The sequence below is a fragment of the Eurosta solidaginis genome, chromosome 4, assembly GCF_040869045.1.
Source record: "Eurosta solidaginis isolate ZX-2024a chromosome 4, ASM4086904v1, whole genome shotgun sequence".
Taxonomy (NCBI): domain Eukaryota; kingdom Metazoa; phylum Arthropoda; class Insecta; order Diptera; family Tephritidae; genus Eurosta; species Eurosta solidaginis.
Window position 1 is genome coordinate 25,503,174 of NC_090322.1, and position 19,135 is coordinate 25,522,308.

At 36.5% G+C, this 19,135-nt stretch overlaps 1 protein-coding gene across 23 annotated transcripts in view; it reads right to left on the reverse strand.

The window, feature by feature from the left end:
* The window catches only part of fs(1)h (female sterile (1) homeotic), a 93,808-nt gene that overhangs the window by 49,409 nt on the left and 25,264 nt on the right, over positions 1 to 19,135 (reverse strand). For 19 of the 23 annotated variants that reach the window (XM_067780790.1, XM_067780788.1, XM_067780786.1 and 16 more), the window contains 4 exons: positions 10,909 to 11,110; positions 7,779 to 9,620; positions 4,991 to 6,290; positions 4,742 to 4,912 (listed from right to left, as the gene is read on the reverse strand). In XM_067780790.1, coding sequence (XP_067636891.1) covers positions 4,742 to 4,912; positions 4,991 to 6,290; positions 7,779 to 9,014 — 2,707 coding nt within the window. In that variant the 5' untranslated portion in view covers positions 9,015 to 9,620; positions 10,909 to 11,110. Of the gene's footprint in view, positions 1 to 4,741; positions 4,913 to 4,990; positions 6,291 to 7,778; positions 9,621 to 10,908; positions 11,111 to 11,224; positions 11,782 to 19,135 lie in introns of those variants that run through there. The other 4 variants (XM_067780792.1, XM_067780799.1, XM_067780797.1 and 1 more) reach the window with 4 other exon arrangements.

Genomic DNA, 19,135 nt, shown 5'->3' on the forward strand with positions numbered 1-19,135 from the left:
TATGAATTGTTTTATTTTTTATATTATATTTTGTATTATTTAAATTTCTTAAATTTATTTTTATATATTTTTTATATTTATTTATATTTTATTTTTTTATATTTATTTATTTTTTATATTTATTTATTTTTTATATTTATTTATTTTATATATTTATTTATTTTTTATATTTACTTATTTTTTTATGTTTGTTTTTTTATGTTTATTTATTTTTTTATATTTATCTATTTTTTTATTTTTTTCTTATTTATTTTTTTTTTATTTTATTTTTTTTTTTTATTATACTCAGCTGAGCAGAGCTCACAGAGTATATTAACTTTGTTCCCATAACGGTAATCCGTAACGGCATAAACTAATCGAGACATAGACTTTTATATATCAAAATGATCTGGGTGAAAAAAGAAATTCATTTAGCCATGTCCGTCCGTCTGTTCGTCCGTCTGTAAACACGATAACTTGAGTAAATTTTGAGGTATCTTGATGAAATTTGGTATTCCTGGGCACTCATCTCAGATCGCTATTTAAAATGAACGAAATCGGACTACAATTACGCCCACTTTTTCGATATCGAAAATTTCGAAAAACCGAAAAAGTGCGATAATTCATTACCAAAGACGGATAAAGCGATGAAACTTGGTAGGTGCGTTGACCTTATGACGCAAAATAGAAAATTAGAAAAATTTTGGACAATGGGCGTGGTACCGCCAACTTTTAAATGAAGGTAATTTAAAAGTTTTACAAGCTGTAATTTGGCAGTCGTTGAAGATATCATGATGAAATTTGGTAGGCACGTTACTCCTATTACTATATGTGTGCTAAATAAAAATTAGCGAAATCGGATGACGAACACGCCCACTTTTAAAAAAAAAAGTCAATTTTAAGTCAAATTTTAACAAAAGATTTAATATCTTTACAGTATAAAAGTAAATTATGTCAACATTCGACTCCAGTAATGATATGGTGCAACAAAATACAAAGATAAAAGAAAATTTCAAAATGGGCGTAACTCCGACCTTTTTCATTTAATTCGTCTAGAATACTTTTAATGCCATAAGTCGACCAAAAATTTACCAATCCTTGTGAAATTTGGTACGGACATAGATTCTATGACGATAACTATTTTCTGTGAAAATGGGCGAAATCGGTTGAAGCCACGCCCAGCGTTTATACACAGTCGACCGTCTGTCCTTCCGCTCGGCCGTTAACACGATAACTTGCGCAAAAAACGATATATCTTAACTAAACTTAGTTCACGTACTTATCTGAAGACACTTTATCTTGGTAAAAAATATGGCCGAAATCCGACTATGACCACGCCCACTTTTCCGATATCGAAAATTACGAAAAATGAAAAAAATGCCATAATTCTGTACCAAATATGAAAAAAGAGATGAAACATGGTAATTGGATTGGTTTTTTGACGCAAAATATAATTTTGGAAAAAATTTTGTAAAATGGGTGTGACACCTACCATATTAAGTAGAAGAAAATGAAAAAGTTCTGCAGGGCGAAATCAAAAGCCCTTGGAATCTTGGCAGGAATACTGTTAGTGGTATGACATATGTATATAAATAAATTAGCGGTACCCGACAGATGTTCTGGGTCACCCTGGTCCACATTTTGGTCGATATATCGAAAACGCCTTCACATATACAACTAAAGGCTACTCCCTTTTAAAACCCTCATTAATACTTTTAATTTGATACCCATATCATACAAACACATTCTAGAGTCACCCCTGGTCCACCCTTATTGCAATATCTCGAAAAGGCGTCCACATATAGAACTAAGGCCCACTACGCTTTAAATAATCATTAACACCTTTAATTTGATACACATGTCATACAAACACATACCAGGGTTACCCTCTCAGCTGAGTATGTAATGTTTGGTTACACCCGAACTTAGCTTTCCTTACTTGTTTTTATTTATTTTTTTTTTATTTATTTATTTTTTTTTTATATTTCTTTTATAATTTATTAATTTACTTCTTTCTCTTTAGTTTTTTTCTTTTTTCATCAGCCTAATTCTAAATAAAAAATCCTTGGAAGTTTCTTCACGTTTCTCTTTCAGCAGGAAAACCGATTAAGGGGGAAAGTAGGTGTTATGAATGTGGTTTAAAGGAAGATTTTTCTTCCATTTTAGGGTATTTTTTCACTTATTAAACTAAAGGGAACGTAGCAAAATAGTTTAAGTAAATTGTGTCTTTAACGTAAAACCCTAATTTGTATTTGTGCTAAAATATATAATATTCTACCATAAGACTTTATTTAATTTTAGAAACAATTTTTTTCAATTAGCATTTTCCAAGCGGGGTCGGGGGTTATCGCGCCTTGTATTTATTTATTTATTATTTTTATTATTACATATGATTTGCAATTTTTGCTTTTCGCCTTTGGTTCCCTCAAATTATTTTTCTTTTTGCCACCAATTACCAGAGTATAACAAAAATAAAACATGCAAGCTTTAAAGAAAAATTTGCACATATTTGCTTTAAAATAAACTAGAAATTTTTTTATCTACAGTTCTATGAAAATTCTAATAAAAAGCATGTTAAAAAGCAAAACTTCCATTCACCAATCGATATATACATACATGTTTTGATATTTCGTATTTAAACTTGCAAAAAAAAAAACACAAAAATAACACAGAAGCAACAAAAACTAAGCAATTAAAAATCATATAAAGCATCAACACATAAAACTAATTGCAGCAGGTCTTTAGTAAAACAAAGTAAGAATTGTCTTAGTAAATGTAAGTAAGAAAAATTTATAGAATGTCGTATGTTTGATAATTTTTTCTTTTATGTTTTTCTTAATTTTTCGTAGGTGTTTAGTTCATCCAATTAACACAGTCACTACTATATAATATTGAATTGTTCTATGGAAAATCGGTTTCATTTTCCATTTAGTTTCGCAACATATATTTTGCATTTTTTTTTTTTTTCATTACAATTTTTTCATTTTTATTTCCTTTTTTTGACAAATTTAACATTTTATAGTAGAGGAAATTGTATTAGTCACAAATTATTTAAGTGCAAATATAAAAAAGTAAATATTATGGGAAATGATTTTCGATTTGGTCTTAGTTAAAACAAAATCCGTATGTTATAATTAAGAACAAAAAAATTCTGGAGAAAAAAGCATTATCCCTCAAACAATAACAAAAAATGGAAAATGAAATTTTTTCCAGCCCACAATCTAGTAAAACACCTGGTTGATGAATTTGACGAATGTTTTTTTTTTTTTTAAATCAGACGATTTGATTCAATGTTCCTTTTTTTATGAAGTAAACTTTCAAATTGTAAAAAAACAACCTTATTGAAACAAATTTTCGAAAACTTGAAAGACAATCTCCAAGGAAAGAGAATTGCTCTGAAAAGTATTTAAAAAACAAAACAAAAAGTATTTGGCTTAATCTTGAAGGCAATTTAAAAACAGTCCTTTTTAACACAATTATTATTTTTTTTCGTTAATTCAATTTTTTTCTGTAAATTTTGAAATTAAAATGCGAAAAGCGACGGAAATTCTGTTTTTTTTAATTTGAAACCCAAAATTTTTAGGAAAAGGAAGCATATAATGTAAATAATAAGTATTTGAAAGTTTTCGGAGTTCTTATAAATTTAAAAAAGCTACACAAATTTGACAAAACTTACTATTCAGGGCAATGGAAAAATTATTTATTTATTCAAAAGCTAAAATTATAATATAGCTATAAAGCCATAGCAGCATGGGCCTTAGGCTAAGTGGAAAAATTGTGTACTTAGTTTGCTTACAAAATCCCATTTGGTGAAAAAAAGCAGACTATGATTTAAAAAATTACATTCTTGATGAAAGGGTATCAAATTTTAATGGAGAAACAAATTTTGATTGAAATAACAAATGCGGTCTTGAACACGAAAACCAAATGGGATAAATTTGTTTTTTGAAAGAACTTGTCCGGCTTCTTTTGACTGAGAATGACTGTATTTCTCCAAAAAGGTAAAAATTTATAAAAAAAAATTGCTTAAATAAACTAAGTACCGGCCCATTTAGAACAATCTAAATAGAATGTACATTAACTAGCTATCAAACTAGCAAATTCGGCGAAACAACGCTAGCAACAACCACAAAAGCAAAAACTTGCAAACAGCTTATGTCATAGCTTTGGAAATTCGGCAGCAATTCAAGCAGAATGCAAGACCACATAAGGTAACTCAAAGATTTTATACGAGGAATTGTGTTTGCAAGTGCACGCATGTTATTACTGAGTGTATTTGTGTGTGTGTGCGTATGTGCGTAAATATATAAAGGTGCGCGAAAACTTTTGATAAGTTAAGGTTTCATCTTTTGTACGAAACAATAAGTTTGAAACAATTTCGAACTGTATAAAATTTGCCCAAACGAAGCAGTAATAGATTAGATTATTTATTTATTTATTACGGCCAGAAGCTTAATTCGTAAATAACTACTGCTTGTATTTTATATTATTTTGGTATTGATTTCTTTCTCTCATCTACGTTAATATATAATTGGATAATTGCAAAAAATTTCCAGAAATTTGAACGCTTTACATTCTGTTGCTCTTTAAAAAATTTCACTAATTTTAACAGTTTTCTAAAGATACGTATGAATATATCGAGTTAAAAGTTTTTTGCTAATTATTATTATTATTGTACTTCTTCTAAAATTCGAATTGTATTTCTTTATTTTTTGTTGTTTTTTATTTTTTCTAGTAGTGCGTGTCATTGGGATAAACTTACAGTAGGGCTTACGAGTTTTTTTGCGTAGACAGGATGCAACATAGCTTTCAAGTTCGCGCAGCGTTGATGGCTTCAATGTCTCAAAATCGATTTCGATCTCATCTGGATTGGAGTCACGCAATGAAGGCTCTCGATTTTGTATTATATGCACTACTCGTCCAAGCTTGTCGCCTTAATTAAAGTAGGGAGAAAGAGTTACAATAAGTAATTTTTGACCGAAAACTAAAAAAAAAAACTTTCACATTTTACCTGGTAATTTATTAATATCTAACGATAACTGACGCTTCTCGTCATAAGACATCGGCTTGGCCGTATCCTCCTCTTCCGAATCGAAGTTCATCACTTGACTGGGTTTCTTTTTATTGGTGCCGCGCGCAGCAGCGCCACCAACACCACCTGCCGCACCGCCACTAGCAGCGTTTGCTGCAGCTGCGCCACCCTTCGCACGTTTATTACCACCCGCTGTGCCACCAGCGCCCGCTGCACCACCACCAGACGCACCAGCTTTGGGACCGCGTTGTCCTTTCACTTTGTTGCCTTTACCACCAGTCGTTGCCGCCACTGCACCCGTTAAACCAGCGCCTAACGAGGCGCCTTTACCGCTTGTCGGCCCCGCTCCCAATTGCCCAATTGCCATGGCGGCAGCCAAATCATTACCATGTAAATTCGCACCAGCCATTGCTGCACTAACACCCACGCCAGTGCCTACAACACCAACTCCAGTTTGTGCATGCGCTCCACCCACACCAGCCATTGCACCACCAGCTCCTACGCCAGCGCCACTCTTCTTCTTCTCTTTTAACTTTTTCTTTGCTTTCTTTTTATTGGACGCTTCCTCCATTAGTTTGCGCATCTCTTCCTGCAGGTCAAGTAGCTTGGCTTCTAGCAATTTTAGTTTAGCATTGCGCTCCTCATCAGAATTGGATTCGTTTTCTGTATCCGAAGATTCATCAGACGATGAGTCACTGGCGTCACCACCGCCGACAGCCCCAGCAACCGCAACGCCGCTGGCGCCGCCACGTTTCGATGTCGTGGAAAATGCATGATGGGCGGCAGCTGCGGCGGCCGCATGTGCATTTGCCACCGGCTCATCGGGTATATTGGCGTAGCGCATTTCGAAGACATCCTGCAGTTTACGTCCCATAGCGACAACGTCGTGATCTGGTGGATTATATTTATAACAATTAGTGAATATTAATCGTACATCGGCGGCAAATTCGGGTGCACTTTTATATTCTCGATTGTCCATTTTTTGTTTCACAGTGCCAAGATCCATGGGCTTTTTGATAATATCGTGGTAGTCGTGCAAACCCAGTAGCTCTGCGTCGACAGGTTTGTAAAAAGGCCAGGCGTACCCAGAGTGCTTTTTGGAGAATAACTCTTTAAGGATTTCATTGCATGATTTTAACGCGTCCGAAAGTTTCTCTTTATTTTTAACAGCGCCAGGAACTCCACCGGCAGCACCACCGGCAACACCCATACCGCCAGGCGCCATGCCGGCAACAGCCATTGGTGACATTGGATAAGCGGATCCTTGGAATGTAAGATCCTGTAGAAAGTATTAAAAATAAATACTAAGAAAAATTTGCCACATTGAGCCGTACTTCATCATATTTATTTTTTAATTAAATTTAATTATAAATTAATAAGGAAAGAAATAAAAATGGAATATCGCTATGTTTTAGGAGGCGCAGCGCAATGGCGTGATGAGAGATTTTTGTACAATGAATTGATGGCTATCGCAATGAATGTTAGCTTACAAAAACAGTGGGGTCGTGGCGGAGCGAAGGAGCTGAATGGAGTTTGGGACTTGGGAAAGGATGTAGCGTCATGTAACGTAACGTACTGCCAGCTAGTATATATATAATATAATTTTATAAAAAACTAGCTGCCACTAAAACACTATCATGCAACCCACACAAGTTTAGAAATTTTTCGGATATGTATTATACAAATGTGGTTAAAAGCGTGCCATTGTTTAGCTTTTAAAATTTAATTGTGTTATTTTTTTTTTCTTTATCGACCCGATTTTATAGAAAAGAGTGTTTCATGGAAAATTTTTGACAATAGATCGTGCTTAGCGTAAACAATACTTAAGAATTTCGCAATAATTGTAGAAAATTTACAGGTTAGGGTAATAAGAGTCTAATATATGATTAAATAATTTTATTTTGTTATAGCTTTGTACATTTTTGGAAAAAATATACTAGCAAAAGAACCAGTATATACCAATGAATGCAGCAAAACTTTTGTTGGAAAAATTTTTTGGTGTATCGAGGCACGAGGAGATACAATTTGGGGGAAATGCATTTAGAGTTTAGTTAAATTTTGCTATGCTGTTCGTCTCAACTTCAAATCTAGTTGTCCGATAAATGTGTTTTTTTTTATGTGTGTTTTTTCTTAACTGCTATACTGCCATCCATAGCAAAAAGGCAGTAAAATGCACTTTCTCAAATTAAAATTCATTTTCTTCAATATGATATAAACATCATTTGAAAATGTGTCTCCATTTAAGACTGGCCACTTTTTCTCATTTTTCTAAAAACTTGCTATCGAGTCAATTATTGCGTTTTTATTTGGAACTCCCCATTTATCGTTCATGCATTTTTTCTCTTCTATGAATTGCTTGCATTCGAAACCCCATAACCACCATAAGGAAAAAATTGTTAGGACAAAATAAATGTAAAAGAAAAATAGAATAGGACGATGGATTAATTAAAAAAAAAATTAAGCCAAAAATGCAAATCAGATTGCATGATTATATGAGGCATCAAACTACAGTGCTGCATGTCTGACATTTGAAACTTTCAAACATTTTAAGCATATATTCCACGACATATGTGATGAAAGTTGAAAAGCTTTAAATTACAAATATTTAGTAAGCCAACCCGTTTTCTATTACAAAATAAAAAGCAAACAAAAATTTTAAAACACCATAACCCCATCTCACTCCAATTTCTTTCATGAACATCTTATCACCTATTTTATATTCCTCGCACACTCGCTCTAAACTCTCAACTAAACAGCGCTCGCCTACCTTTTTATTCATTACCTGTCGACTGGACTCGCGCCTTGTTGCTATTTTGGCGCTCTTGGAATCGATTTGCGCATATGGTGGCATTTCAAAAGCATTCGCAGTCGGTGTCGTTGTATCGGCCTTCCGTTTCACCCCCTTCTTCATTTTCGCTGGTTGTTGTGGTGGTATTACCGTATCAGCAGTACTATTTACGCTGCTGTGATGATATGCAGATACTGTGGCAGATGCTGCTGCAACGGCTGCTGCTGTGTTTGATGCACCACCAACGCCACTGCTCGCCCCATTTACACTGCCTCCACCGCCAGCAGCGGCACTGGCATCCACTAACGATGAATTTACCGCACCGGCGGCACTAACATTTGTCCCCAATGCTGCATTTTTACCCACCAAGGAACCACTTCCTGCTATACTACTAGCTGATAATATGGCTGTAGGTAGTACTGTGGCGCCAGCACCAGCTAGCGCCGCGTTCGCTGCACCACCAGGTGTGGCTGTAGTTGTTGTATTTGTGCTACCTGGCACTGTTTGTGGTGGCACAGTGCCAATGGGTGGAATGGCGGGTGTAGTTGTAGACGTTGTGCCGCCGCCTCCCGTAGATGAGACGGTACTGCTCAATGCCGAATGAGGGCGTGCGGGCGCACGTGGAGTACCACCAGTAGCGGATGTTGCACCAGCAGACGCCACCGTCGAACCTTTACCGCCACCACTAACCGGCGTATGTAACAATGCTGAACTGGGTGTAGCTGGTTTGCCTGGCGGACGTGGCTTTTTTTTACCGCCCTTCGGTGTCACTGGCTCCAATTCGAGCTCGTCCTTGGGCATAGATTCGATTTTTTGCAGGAAGACCTTTTCTAGCGTCTGTGCCATAACAACTACATCCTCTCCGGGCTTATTATATACATAACAATTCGAGAACATTGTATTAAAATCTTGTATGGCCTCTTTAGCTGACCAATAATAATTATTCTCTAAACGTTTTTTAATCGTACCCATATCCATTGGATGTGTTATGATCTTATGATAATCGGGCAGGTTTAATTTTTTTGCATCGACCGGCTGCTGGAATGGCCATGAGAAATGATGTTTCCAAATTGCCTTCATCACAGTTTTGATGAGATACTGCAGTTGGTTTGTATTGCGACCGGGTCGATCAGGTGGAGGTATAGTTGGAGGTTGTACGATGCCGTTAACCGGCTCCACGTGCGGTTCATTGCGTGGTGGTGGATCTTGCGACATTTTTGTAAACTTTCTGTTCACAACGTCACACTAACACAATATACACCACCGCCGCTTTCTTGTAATACTTGCGTATGAAATTTCTATAATTCTGAAATTTTTTATATTTTGTATGTCTGTTGCTTTTATTTCGATAATAAATAACTGGAACAGGGTCTAACTACGTGAAATAGTTGTTGTGGGCATGTGCGTATATTTAAAGGATTGTTTGTTGTTGCCACGTGGAACGAAGCTCACCGTCTTCTTTTGTTTTCTTTATATATCTCCTCTATATATTAAATTTTGTGTTTTTATTTATTTTTTTTAGCTGCGAAGAAACTACAGATTATAAATGTAGCGATTAACTTATAATTGGCGCAAATATAAATTGGATTTCGTTCTTGTATTAAATTGCTTTAAACGCTCTTTCTTGCAACTGCGCCAAGAAAGAAAATTTCTCAAATCCTTTTCTGCAGTCTAGTATTATGATAGTATAGTAGTTTAAAGGTTGCTCTCGGTCTTTCCGTTGCTTGAAACAATACACCACGTCTTGATTTGGCTACTACTGTTGTTATTTGTGTTGTTGTTGTTGTTACTGAGCGCCTCATTTTATGGCAAATGGTACAACTATAGTTTGCAAAGAAAACGAAAGAAACAATAAGTTAATGAGGCATAATTGTAAAACTACAAAAACAATAATTATAAGCGCTTAAAATTATGCTACATTCCTCTATGCTGTTAGCGATATTTATGTACGAGAGATCCCGGAATTGTTACGAAGAGGCCTGTTAGGGATATGAAACAATTTGTTATTTTAGTCGCCTCTTATGACAGGCATACCTGACGCGGTTATATTCTAAGCCACGAAAGAGGTCACTGGAATCGACTCCTAGCTCATTAGTTGCTGCGGTAATTGAAAGAAAAATCTAGATCTGTGCACCACAAGTCAAAATAATGGTTTTGGCACTTTCTCTTGGAAAATCTTTAATTCAATGATATTTCCCTTTATAGAACATGTATCCATTTCCTTAAGGTCTTAGGCATTTCCTTAAGGTCTTAGTAATGCTCAAGTCTTTCGTTGGCAACACTTGTGGCAAAGAAAAAGAAACGCTTAACTAACTATATAACGCCACACTGGCAAAACTTCCATCTGGATATTGTAATAAGTTGAACTCTTATTTATCCAGAATCTACCCCGACACATGTCACCAAACATAATTTCAACGGTAATGTGGAAGCAACGCCGCTAATACCCATATCTCTTTGGTTCCACCCTGGTGAAACTCCAAGTTTCCTTGTACTCTAGATATTGATGACTGTAGATATTGATGACATTTGTGAGTGATCGCACCTATTGAATGGGGTTTGCCCCGTGCGCTCGTTCTCTATATGTGGAATCTATATAAATGTATGTATGTACATGGTTGAATATATTTTACAGTTATCCCGGAATTAATATTTGGTGCTGTTTTTAGGCGCATCTGATTCGCGGATAGCGTTTTCAGAATTTTGATTATATGTGACCTGGAATCATGAAACGACCCTATTGTGCGAAAATACCGTTCTTCACTTTTTGAGTGATTCTTATAGGAAATTTAACGCTATTTCCAATGGAATAAATCGATATTTCCATGCGCCACTTATCGGAATTTTTTTCTATTATTATTGCATTGTCATCGGGTTCTGAACTAAATTCCAAGTTTCAAGCTTGTAGCTTATCGGGAAGTTAATTAAATTTTAATTACAAAATTCGTTCACAACGGCCAGCCGCTATACAGAGTCAAGCTAAACAAAAACCTTAAACGCGTTTTTTTCGAAAACTTGTTTTCGTACAATAGGGTCGTTTCATGATTCCAGGTCACATATATATATATATATATATATTTTTTTTTTTTTTTTTCAATAATCTACTCACCACACATTTAAGAGCAACAGAAGAAGTGATCCGGATCAGCTTGAAAAACTGCACATTATTCTACAAATTCTCTTCCGATTCTTGGTAGTAGTTCAGTACTAACGGGCAAATTGGGTTTCAAACAGATTAAGAAATTATACTTGACTTCTTATTTAGCTACATACGTCGGCGCCAGTTCCCAGTTAGTTATGGAGTTTTTAAACTGAAATGAGGAAGAAAGTTTACGTTAATTAGTAGAATTCAAAAAATTTAGGAACCTTAAGTACTTATACGTTTATTACTATCAGAATTAAAAAACGTCAATCGTTTTTTTTACCTATTAAAGCGGCTATACATATTTGACGCACGTATTGTCACCGAGATTCAAAGTTAACCCAGAGGCGCCAGGAAATGTAAGTAGGTTAACTCAAAGCCCACTGATTTTTTAACACGAGGACACATTCAAGGCTACAGCAGGTTGTCAGAGTCTTATAACTACTCAGTTTCTCTATCCCAATTCAATTTCAAAGCAAGGCAATTGTCACTTCGTAGGATATCACAATGTAGTGTTAGTTGAAAGCACTGCAAGAGGGTTGACTCAATATATGTCCAGCCTGTAATGTGTCTCCACATGACACCAACTATCTTTTCGATCGCAATGTAGAACCAACGCTGCTACTACCCTCTGATGCTACACTATTGAAACTGCAAATTTCCTCTGACTGCCGTTAGAGGACATTGATGAAAATTTGTGCTACAAAAACTACACTACTTCAACAACAAAATTAGAACTAGTACGGTCTTTTAATGCGATAGTTCGGATTAAGTACGATTGCTTGCGGTAGGGGTTTATGAAATCCTTCCTTCGGCAGTTTTTAAATACATTACACGGTCTGCCATTCGACTACCTTCCAACAAGAGTTATTAAAGCCATTCATACATATTTACCTGCAATAAAAATCTCACTAAAAACATCCAATAAGCATAAGCCAAGTAAGCAATAAGGCACATAAATGTCAGACGTCAGAGCTACAACAGCTGTGCATACTAACGTACAAAACAATTAGCACATACACACCATGATCGCGCAAACTTTAGTGTTTGCTCTATTAAAAAAAAATTAAAAAAATAAATAAAAGAAGAAAACAAGTAAAAATTCAAAACAATTGACTGATGTGCTGCGTTGACAATTTTCTATAATAAGTCACTATGCGACTCAAAAAAAATGTATAGAGTTGGAAAACATAATAGGGGCAACTTACTGCCAAATATTAAATATTGTGACGAATATTAGCAACACTAAGGGATACTATCATCTCTAAGCCGATGCTAAGCAGTGGCTTGTATGCACATCATTAAATCAATCATTATGTCTACCCATGTGTCCATACGAGCAGCGGAGAAGAAACGCACAAACACATGCACATATCTTATCTGAGATGCTCACAAAAGAAGGCAATAACTTGTGCAAGTATCATTCACATATACACGCGCATATGAGAAGCTATAAACGTAGTTATAGTTGGTAATTTTATAGCTGGTAACTAACTAGTAAATTCTAGAATAGAAAAACCTAGAAATATGCAACGAGGAAACCAGACAGTATAAAGGGCAGCAACAGTAGAGGCACGACAATCAGTTTGATTTAAGACGCTATCTTGCGAGCAATAGAAGTGTTATTGTGAAGTACTTTAATAAAGCCCATTTTGCATTATTGAATAGTCGAGTTATTTATTCAACAGTTTAGTGATTCGAACGTTAGCAGAAGGTTGCAAATAAGAGGAAATGCAGTAAATTCGTTACAATTGGTGTCAGAAGAGGATTTGTTGAATAAATTCCGAAGACTTCGAATACAACTTGGACATGGCAAAGTGGAGGGAATTGAAGATCCAGCAACTGAAGAAGGAGTTGGGCAGCCGTGGATTGAATACAACCGGCAATAAACTCGAACTTCAGGCACGACTACGAAAGGCAATGGAATTAGAGGGAATTAACGTGGAAGAGTATGTCTTTCCTCTTGATGGCGAGGAGACAACAAAAATTTAAGAGAAAAATGAAACATCGCAGACAGTTACGAGCACAGACTTTAACATGATATTGGCTGCAATATCTGCACAAACATCGACAGTAACATCAATGTCGTCGCAAATGTTATCTCGACTGAAAGAATAGAATACATATATGGCATCTCAACTAGAATCCCAGGAGAACTGTATAACATCCAAGATGGAAGAACAGAAGACACGTATTGCAGGAATGGCGTCAGAAATAACATCGAAGATTGAAGCACAAGAAACGCGTATTTCAGAAATGTCGACACAGATAACAGATTGAAACACAGGAAACACAAATTTCATCACAGCTGGAAGAGCAAAAGACATATATGGCAACTCAACTGAAAGAGCAAGAGACACGCATAACAGTACAACTAGAAGCACAAGAGGCGCGTATATCATCAAAACTCGAGGCGCGAATGGACGAAAAAAATGCAGTTTGAAGAAAAATTCAAGGCAGAGGTGGACGCTCTGAGAGGTCGTATAGAGGAATTGCAACTTAATCGCCCGGCTGCTTCAGCGAGTAATACGAAGGTAAAAACTCCATCTTTTGACGGTTCTGTTCCTTTCCAGGTCTTTAAGCTACAGTTAAGGAACAGTTATGAAGCATTGATGGCCGCTGTCGAGAGACGTTATGGAAGCGAGCATAGAAAACAGATATACCAAATTGAGTTGCAAAACCGTCACCAAAGAGCGAAATACTTTGCAGGAGTTTGCCTCGGATGTTGAAAGATTGGCTCATCTCGCAAATGCGGACGCACCCGTGGAATACACGGAGAGGGTAAAAATAGAGAGTTTTATAAATGGCATACGGGACGTGGAAACGAAGCGAGCTACATACGCAAACCCAAAGCTGACATTTGCTGAAACGGTATCACATGCATTGACTCAGGAAACTGCCTCCCTATTGAGTAAACCAGCATATAAGGCTCATCGTGTGGAAGTAGAAATACCAGAGTGGGTAGACAAAATTTGGGAAGCATTGAAGGGTACGCAGCAGAAGAATAATGATGCATTCAAATGCTTTAACGGTGGAAAGCCAGGGCACATTGCGCGTTATTGCAACACCAACCCTAACAGTTCCAACAATGTGGGTGGTCGTAAACGCAGAGCTGAAGGAGATGGGCAGATCTCCAAGACCAATCAATCGTTAAACTAAAGCGAGTCAGCCGCAAGGGGCGACAGCTGGCTCCCTCAGTTGAATGCCCCATAAGCTCTATCTCACAAATTGAAAGAAGGTCAAACAATCTTACTGTCGGAGGACATGTGGATGGAAAGGAGCGTTTACTGACTGTAGATACGGGTGCATCTCATTCCATCATTCGAGCGGATTTAGTCAACAAGAAAATAACACCATTGCATGGAGCAAGATTGCGTACAGCCACTGGAGAAGACACCACGGTTCTAGGAGAAGTATCATGTGAAGTCGCAATTGGGAACGTCACGATAGTACACAATTTTATAGTGGCAGAGATTGTTGATAAAATCATAATTGGAGTGGACTTCTTAATCGACCAAGGCATCAAGATCGACATGCAAAGCAAGACGATGCGATATGAGAACATGAATGTGCCACTTAATTTCGGCTACGAGAGAGACTACAACAGTAAGCGAGTGCTGGTGGAAGAAAGTCAGCAAATACCAGCAAAATCAGAAGCAGTCATCTGGGCGAAGGTTGATGGAGATTGTGGGACAAACAAATTGTGGGTTGTAGAAGCAGCAAACAAATCAGCACCAAACGTTTTGTAGGAGAAACCCTGGCTATGACAAAACAAGATGGACGTATTCCGGTAAGAGTACTCAATGAGTTCAAGTCACCACTCAAACTGACCAAAGGAGCTATATTGGGAAGATGCCAAGAGGATGAAGTAGTTAATAACTGTGAACAGCTCCAGGAACACGTTTCAACTAGCAAGACTGATCTTTCAAATGACATCACGGCATGGACGGAGGGGCTAGAGGAAGATTATCAGAGTAAGGCAAAGCAACTGCTCCTAAAGTACGCAAACATATTTGACCAGGAGGGTTCCAAACCAGGCCGCACCAATGTTAAACATCAAATTGACACTGGAGATGCGAGGCCGATACACCAAGCTCCTCGTAGTGTTCCACTGGCGAAGCGGGAAGTTGTGAGTCAAATCGTACAAGAAATGAGCGACAGCGGCGTCATCGAACCATCAGCTAGTCCCTGGAGCTCACCGGTAGTACTTGTAAAGAAGAAGGATAGGAAAATGAGGTTTTGCGTGGACTACCGCAAGTTGAACGACGTCACAAAAAAGGATATCTACCCATTGCCGAGAATTGACGACACTCTGGATTCGCTCTCTGGTACGAAATGGTTTTCCACACTGGACTTGAAAAGTGGCTACTGGCAAGTGGAAGTGAAGGAGGAAGGCAAAGAAAAAACAGCCTTCAGCGTCGAAGATGGTCTTTGGCAATTTACAGTGATGCCTTTTGCACTTTGTAATACACCAGCTACTTTTGAGAGACACATGGATCAGGTACTGAAAGGACTACATTGGAAAACATGCTTGGTATACCTGGACGACATCATCGTATTGGGCAAGAACTTTGATGAACATCTTAAAAACTTGGAGGAAGTTTTCCAGAGAATAGCTGGCGCTGGTCTTGAACTAAGTCCCAAAACGTGTGCGCTGTTTAAAAAAGTAAATTATTTGGGTCACAAGGTAACGACAGAGGGCATCTGCACTGCGAACGAAAAGATAGAGGCTGTAAAGGATTGGCCAAGACTACAGAACCTGCATGAATTGAGAAGTTTCCTTGGGCTGTGCACATATTACCGCCGATTTGTACCAAACTTTTCCAGTGTAGCCCATAGCCTCCATGAGCTTACAAGGGAAAATAAAGCTTTTACATGGAAGAAGGAGCAAGAGGTGGCTTTCCAAACATTGAAAGAGCGGTTGTGCACTGCCCCAATGTTGGCATCTCCGATTCCAGGAACAACATTTATTCTAGATACAGATGCGAGTGGATATGTTATAGGAGGCGTTTTATCGATGTTGTATCGATGGACAGGAGAAGGTAGTTGCATATTACAGCCGTTCAATTGGAAAACCAGATAGGAACTATTGCGTTACACGGAGAGAGCTGTTGGCACTGGTAGACTGCATTAAACGTTTTCACAAGTACCTCTACGGCCGGCGATTCCGCGTCAGGACAGATCACGCAGCGTTAAAATGGCTCTTGCAGTTTCGTAATCCAGAAGGACAATTGGCACGGTGGATCGAGCGGCTACAAAGCTATGACTTTTCCATTGAGAATCGGAAAGGTAGTACCCATGGAAATGCTGATGCAATGTCACGAAGACCATGTAGTTTGGAATGCAAGCACTGTTCAAAGGCCGATACTAAAGAAGACATTATAGATGTCCGGCTAATGAATATAACGTGTGCGGATGAATGGGAAAAGGAACAACTAACGAAGTGTAAGCTAGAAGATACAGATCTGTCACAAGTTATCCAAGGGCTCGAACGAAACGAAAGACAAATAGAGAGATGTCATCAGGGAGTCCCATTGCGAAGTCATATTGGGCAAAGTGGAACAGTTTAGAATTGATATACGGTTGCTTGCATTGAGTATGGGAGAGTGAGGATGGCCAATGCAAGAAGAAACTGATAGTTGTTCCCAGGGAGAGTATTCCTGACGTGCTCAGCGAGCTGCATAATGGTCCAAGCGGAGGTCATCTTGGAATCACGAAGACGCTCGAGAAGATTAAACCGAGTCTATTGGGTTGGTTGCCGTCACTCGGTCACTGCGTGGATTGCGAACTGCGAAATTTGCAGCAGAGGGAACGGGCCCAAAACCCAAAGTCATGGCCAGATGAAGCAATATAACTCAGGTGTGCCATTTGAGAGGATTGCTATGGATGTCGCAGGTCCATTTCCTACTAGCAACTGCGGAAACAAATATGTACTGGTGGTTATGGATTATTTCAGCAAATGGCCAGAGGTATACCCAATCCCAAATCAAGAAGCGGAAACAGTAGCAGAAGTGTTTATAAACAATTGGGTTGCAAGGGATGGTGTATCAATAGAATTACATTCTGACCAAGGCAGGAATATCGATTCAGCTGTGTTCCAGGAAATGTGTAATGCATCCTCAGTCCGATAGTATGGTGGATCGTATATCAACATTCAAATTGATATTTTAAAAGAATCTTTTATTTTGATTTTAAATATAAAAATTTATTTTTGTTTATTTTTGAGTTTAGATATTTTCCAACTAATTAGAATTTTCTTTTTTTTTGAAGTTATTCAAAATTTTAAGTTGACACGAAAACTCAATTAAAATTATTTTAAAAATTAAAGTAAAGAGTACAAAGTAGTTAACACTATATTTACTCCCCCTCCAAGAAAATTTGAAACAAACAAATTATTAATTAATATTAAATGTAACCTTTTTTTGTTTTTTGTTGTTTAATGTATTTGTATTTAAATTAGTGTTAATAAGTATGTTTGCTGGTTTAAGTAAATCAATTGAAATATTTTTAATAGTATTATTGTATTGAATTGTAAATGTTTTATGTTTCTTAGATATAACTTTAAAAGGTCCTTCATAAGGTGATTCTAAATTAGATTTACGAAGAACTTTAACAAAAACATACTCACAATTTTCTAATTGTTTAGGAACGAAAAAATTTTCTTTGTTATGATGAAAAACTTTAGAACGAACAAGCGAAAAATATTCTCTTATTTTATGAAGAGCGTCATTAGAAAAATCATGTTCTTTATTACTATTTGAAATAATTAATTCACCAGGTATTCTAAGTGTTTGGCCATAAACAAGTTCAGCAGATGAACATTTTAAATCTTCTTTAATAGAAGTTCGTAAACCAAGTAGAATGAATGGCAAAATGTCAGACCAATGAACCGAGTCGTTTGATGCTATAATTGCTGCTTTTAAAGTTCGATGAAATCTCTCTATCATGCCATTTGCTTGGGGATGGTAAGGAGATGTATGAATTTTATGAGAACCTAAAAGTTTAGTTAATTCCGTAAAAAATTTTGAGGTGAATTGTGAACCTTGATCTACTGTAATATTCAATGGTATACCAAATCGTGGTATATAATTTTGAATAAAAGTTTTTACTATAGTATTTGTTGAAATATCTTTAAGTGGATAAGCTTCAGGCCAACGTGAAAATCTGTCAATAATTGTTAAAATATTACAATTTCCATTTGAAACTGGAAGAGGTCCAACAATATCCATATGAATATGTTCAAAACGGCCTGATGGTATTTGAATTTTTTGGATAGGAGATTTAGTATGTCTTGAAATTTTGGATTTTTGACAATTGATGCAAGATGAAGTCCAATCGTTAATCTCTTTACGCATGTTAGGCCAATAATATTTATTTTGAATTAATTTTCTAGTTGTTCTTATACTTGGATGAGATAATGAGTGAATTTTGTCAAATATAATTCTTCTCATAGAATGTGGAACATAAGGTCGAAAAGGTTGTAGAGAAACATCACACCATATATTTAAATTAATAACTGGAATATGAATTTCTTTTAAATTATTTTTAGAATTTTGATCAGAAATGGTTTTTTGTAAAAATGTATCAGTTTGTTGTTCTTTATATAAAGTTTCTAAATTTATATCTTGAGTTGAAATTGCATTTATTTCTGGAATACGGGAAAGTGTGTCGGCAACTATGTTGTCTTTTCCACGTATATATTGAATATCATTTGTAAATTGAGCAATATATTCAAGATGACGTAGTTGACGAGGAGATCTATCTACTTTAGAATTTAGAACATGAATTAAAGGTTTATGATCAGTATAAATTGTAAAAGTTCTACCTTCAAGAAAATGTTTAAAATGTTTAATTGAATTATAAATTGCCAAAAGTTCACGATCAAATGTTGAATATTTAGTTTCTGTTGTAGTTAATTTTCTTGAAAAATAAGCTAATGGTTCTAGTATATTATTGCTAGTTTGTTGAAGAACTGCTCCAATAGCAACATTTGATGCATCTACTGCTAATGATAAAGTACCATTTTTGTCGAAATGTGTAAGTAAAGTATTTTTAGCAAAAAGTTTTTTAACATTTTCGAAAGCTGTTGTGGTTTCATTTGTCCAATTTAATTGTTCGAGTTTGTTTTTAATTGCAAGTGTTAACATTTCATGAAGAGGACTAAGTTCTGTTGCTAACATTTTAATATATCTGT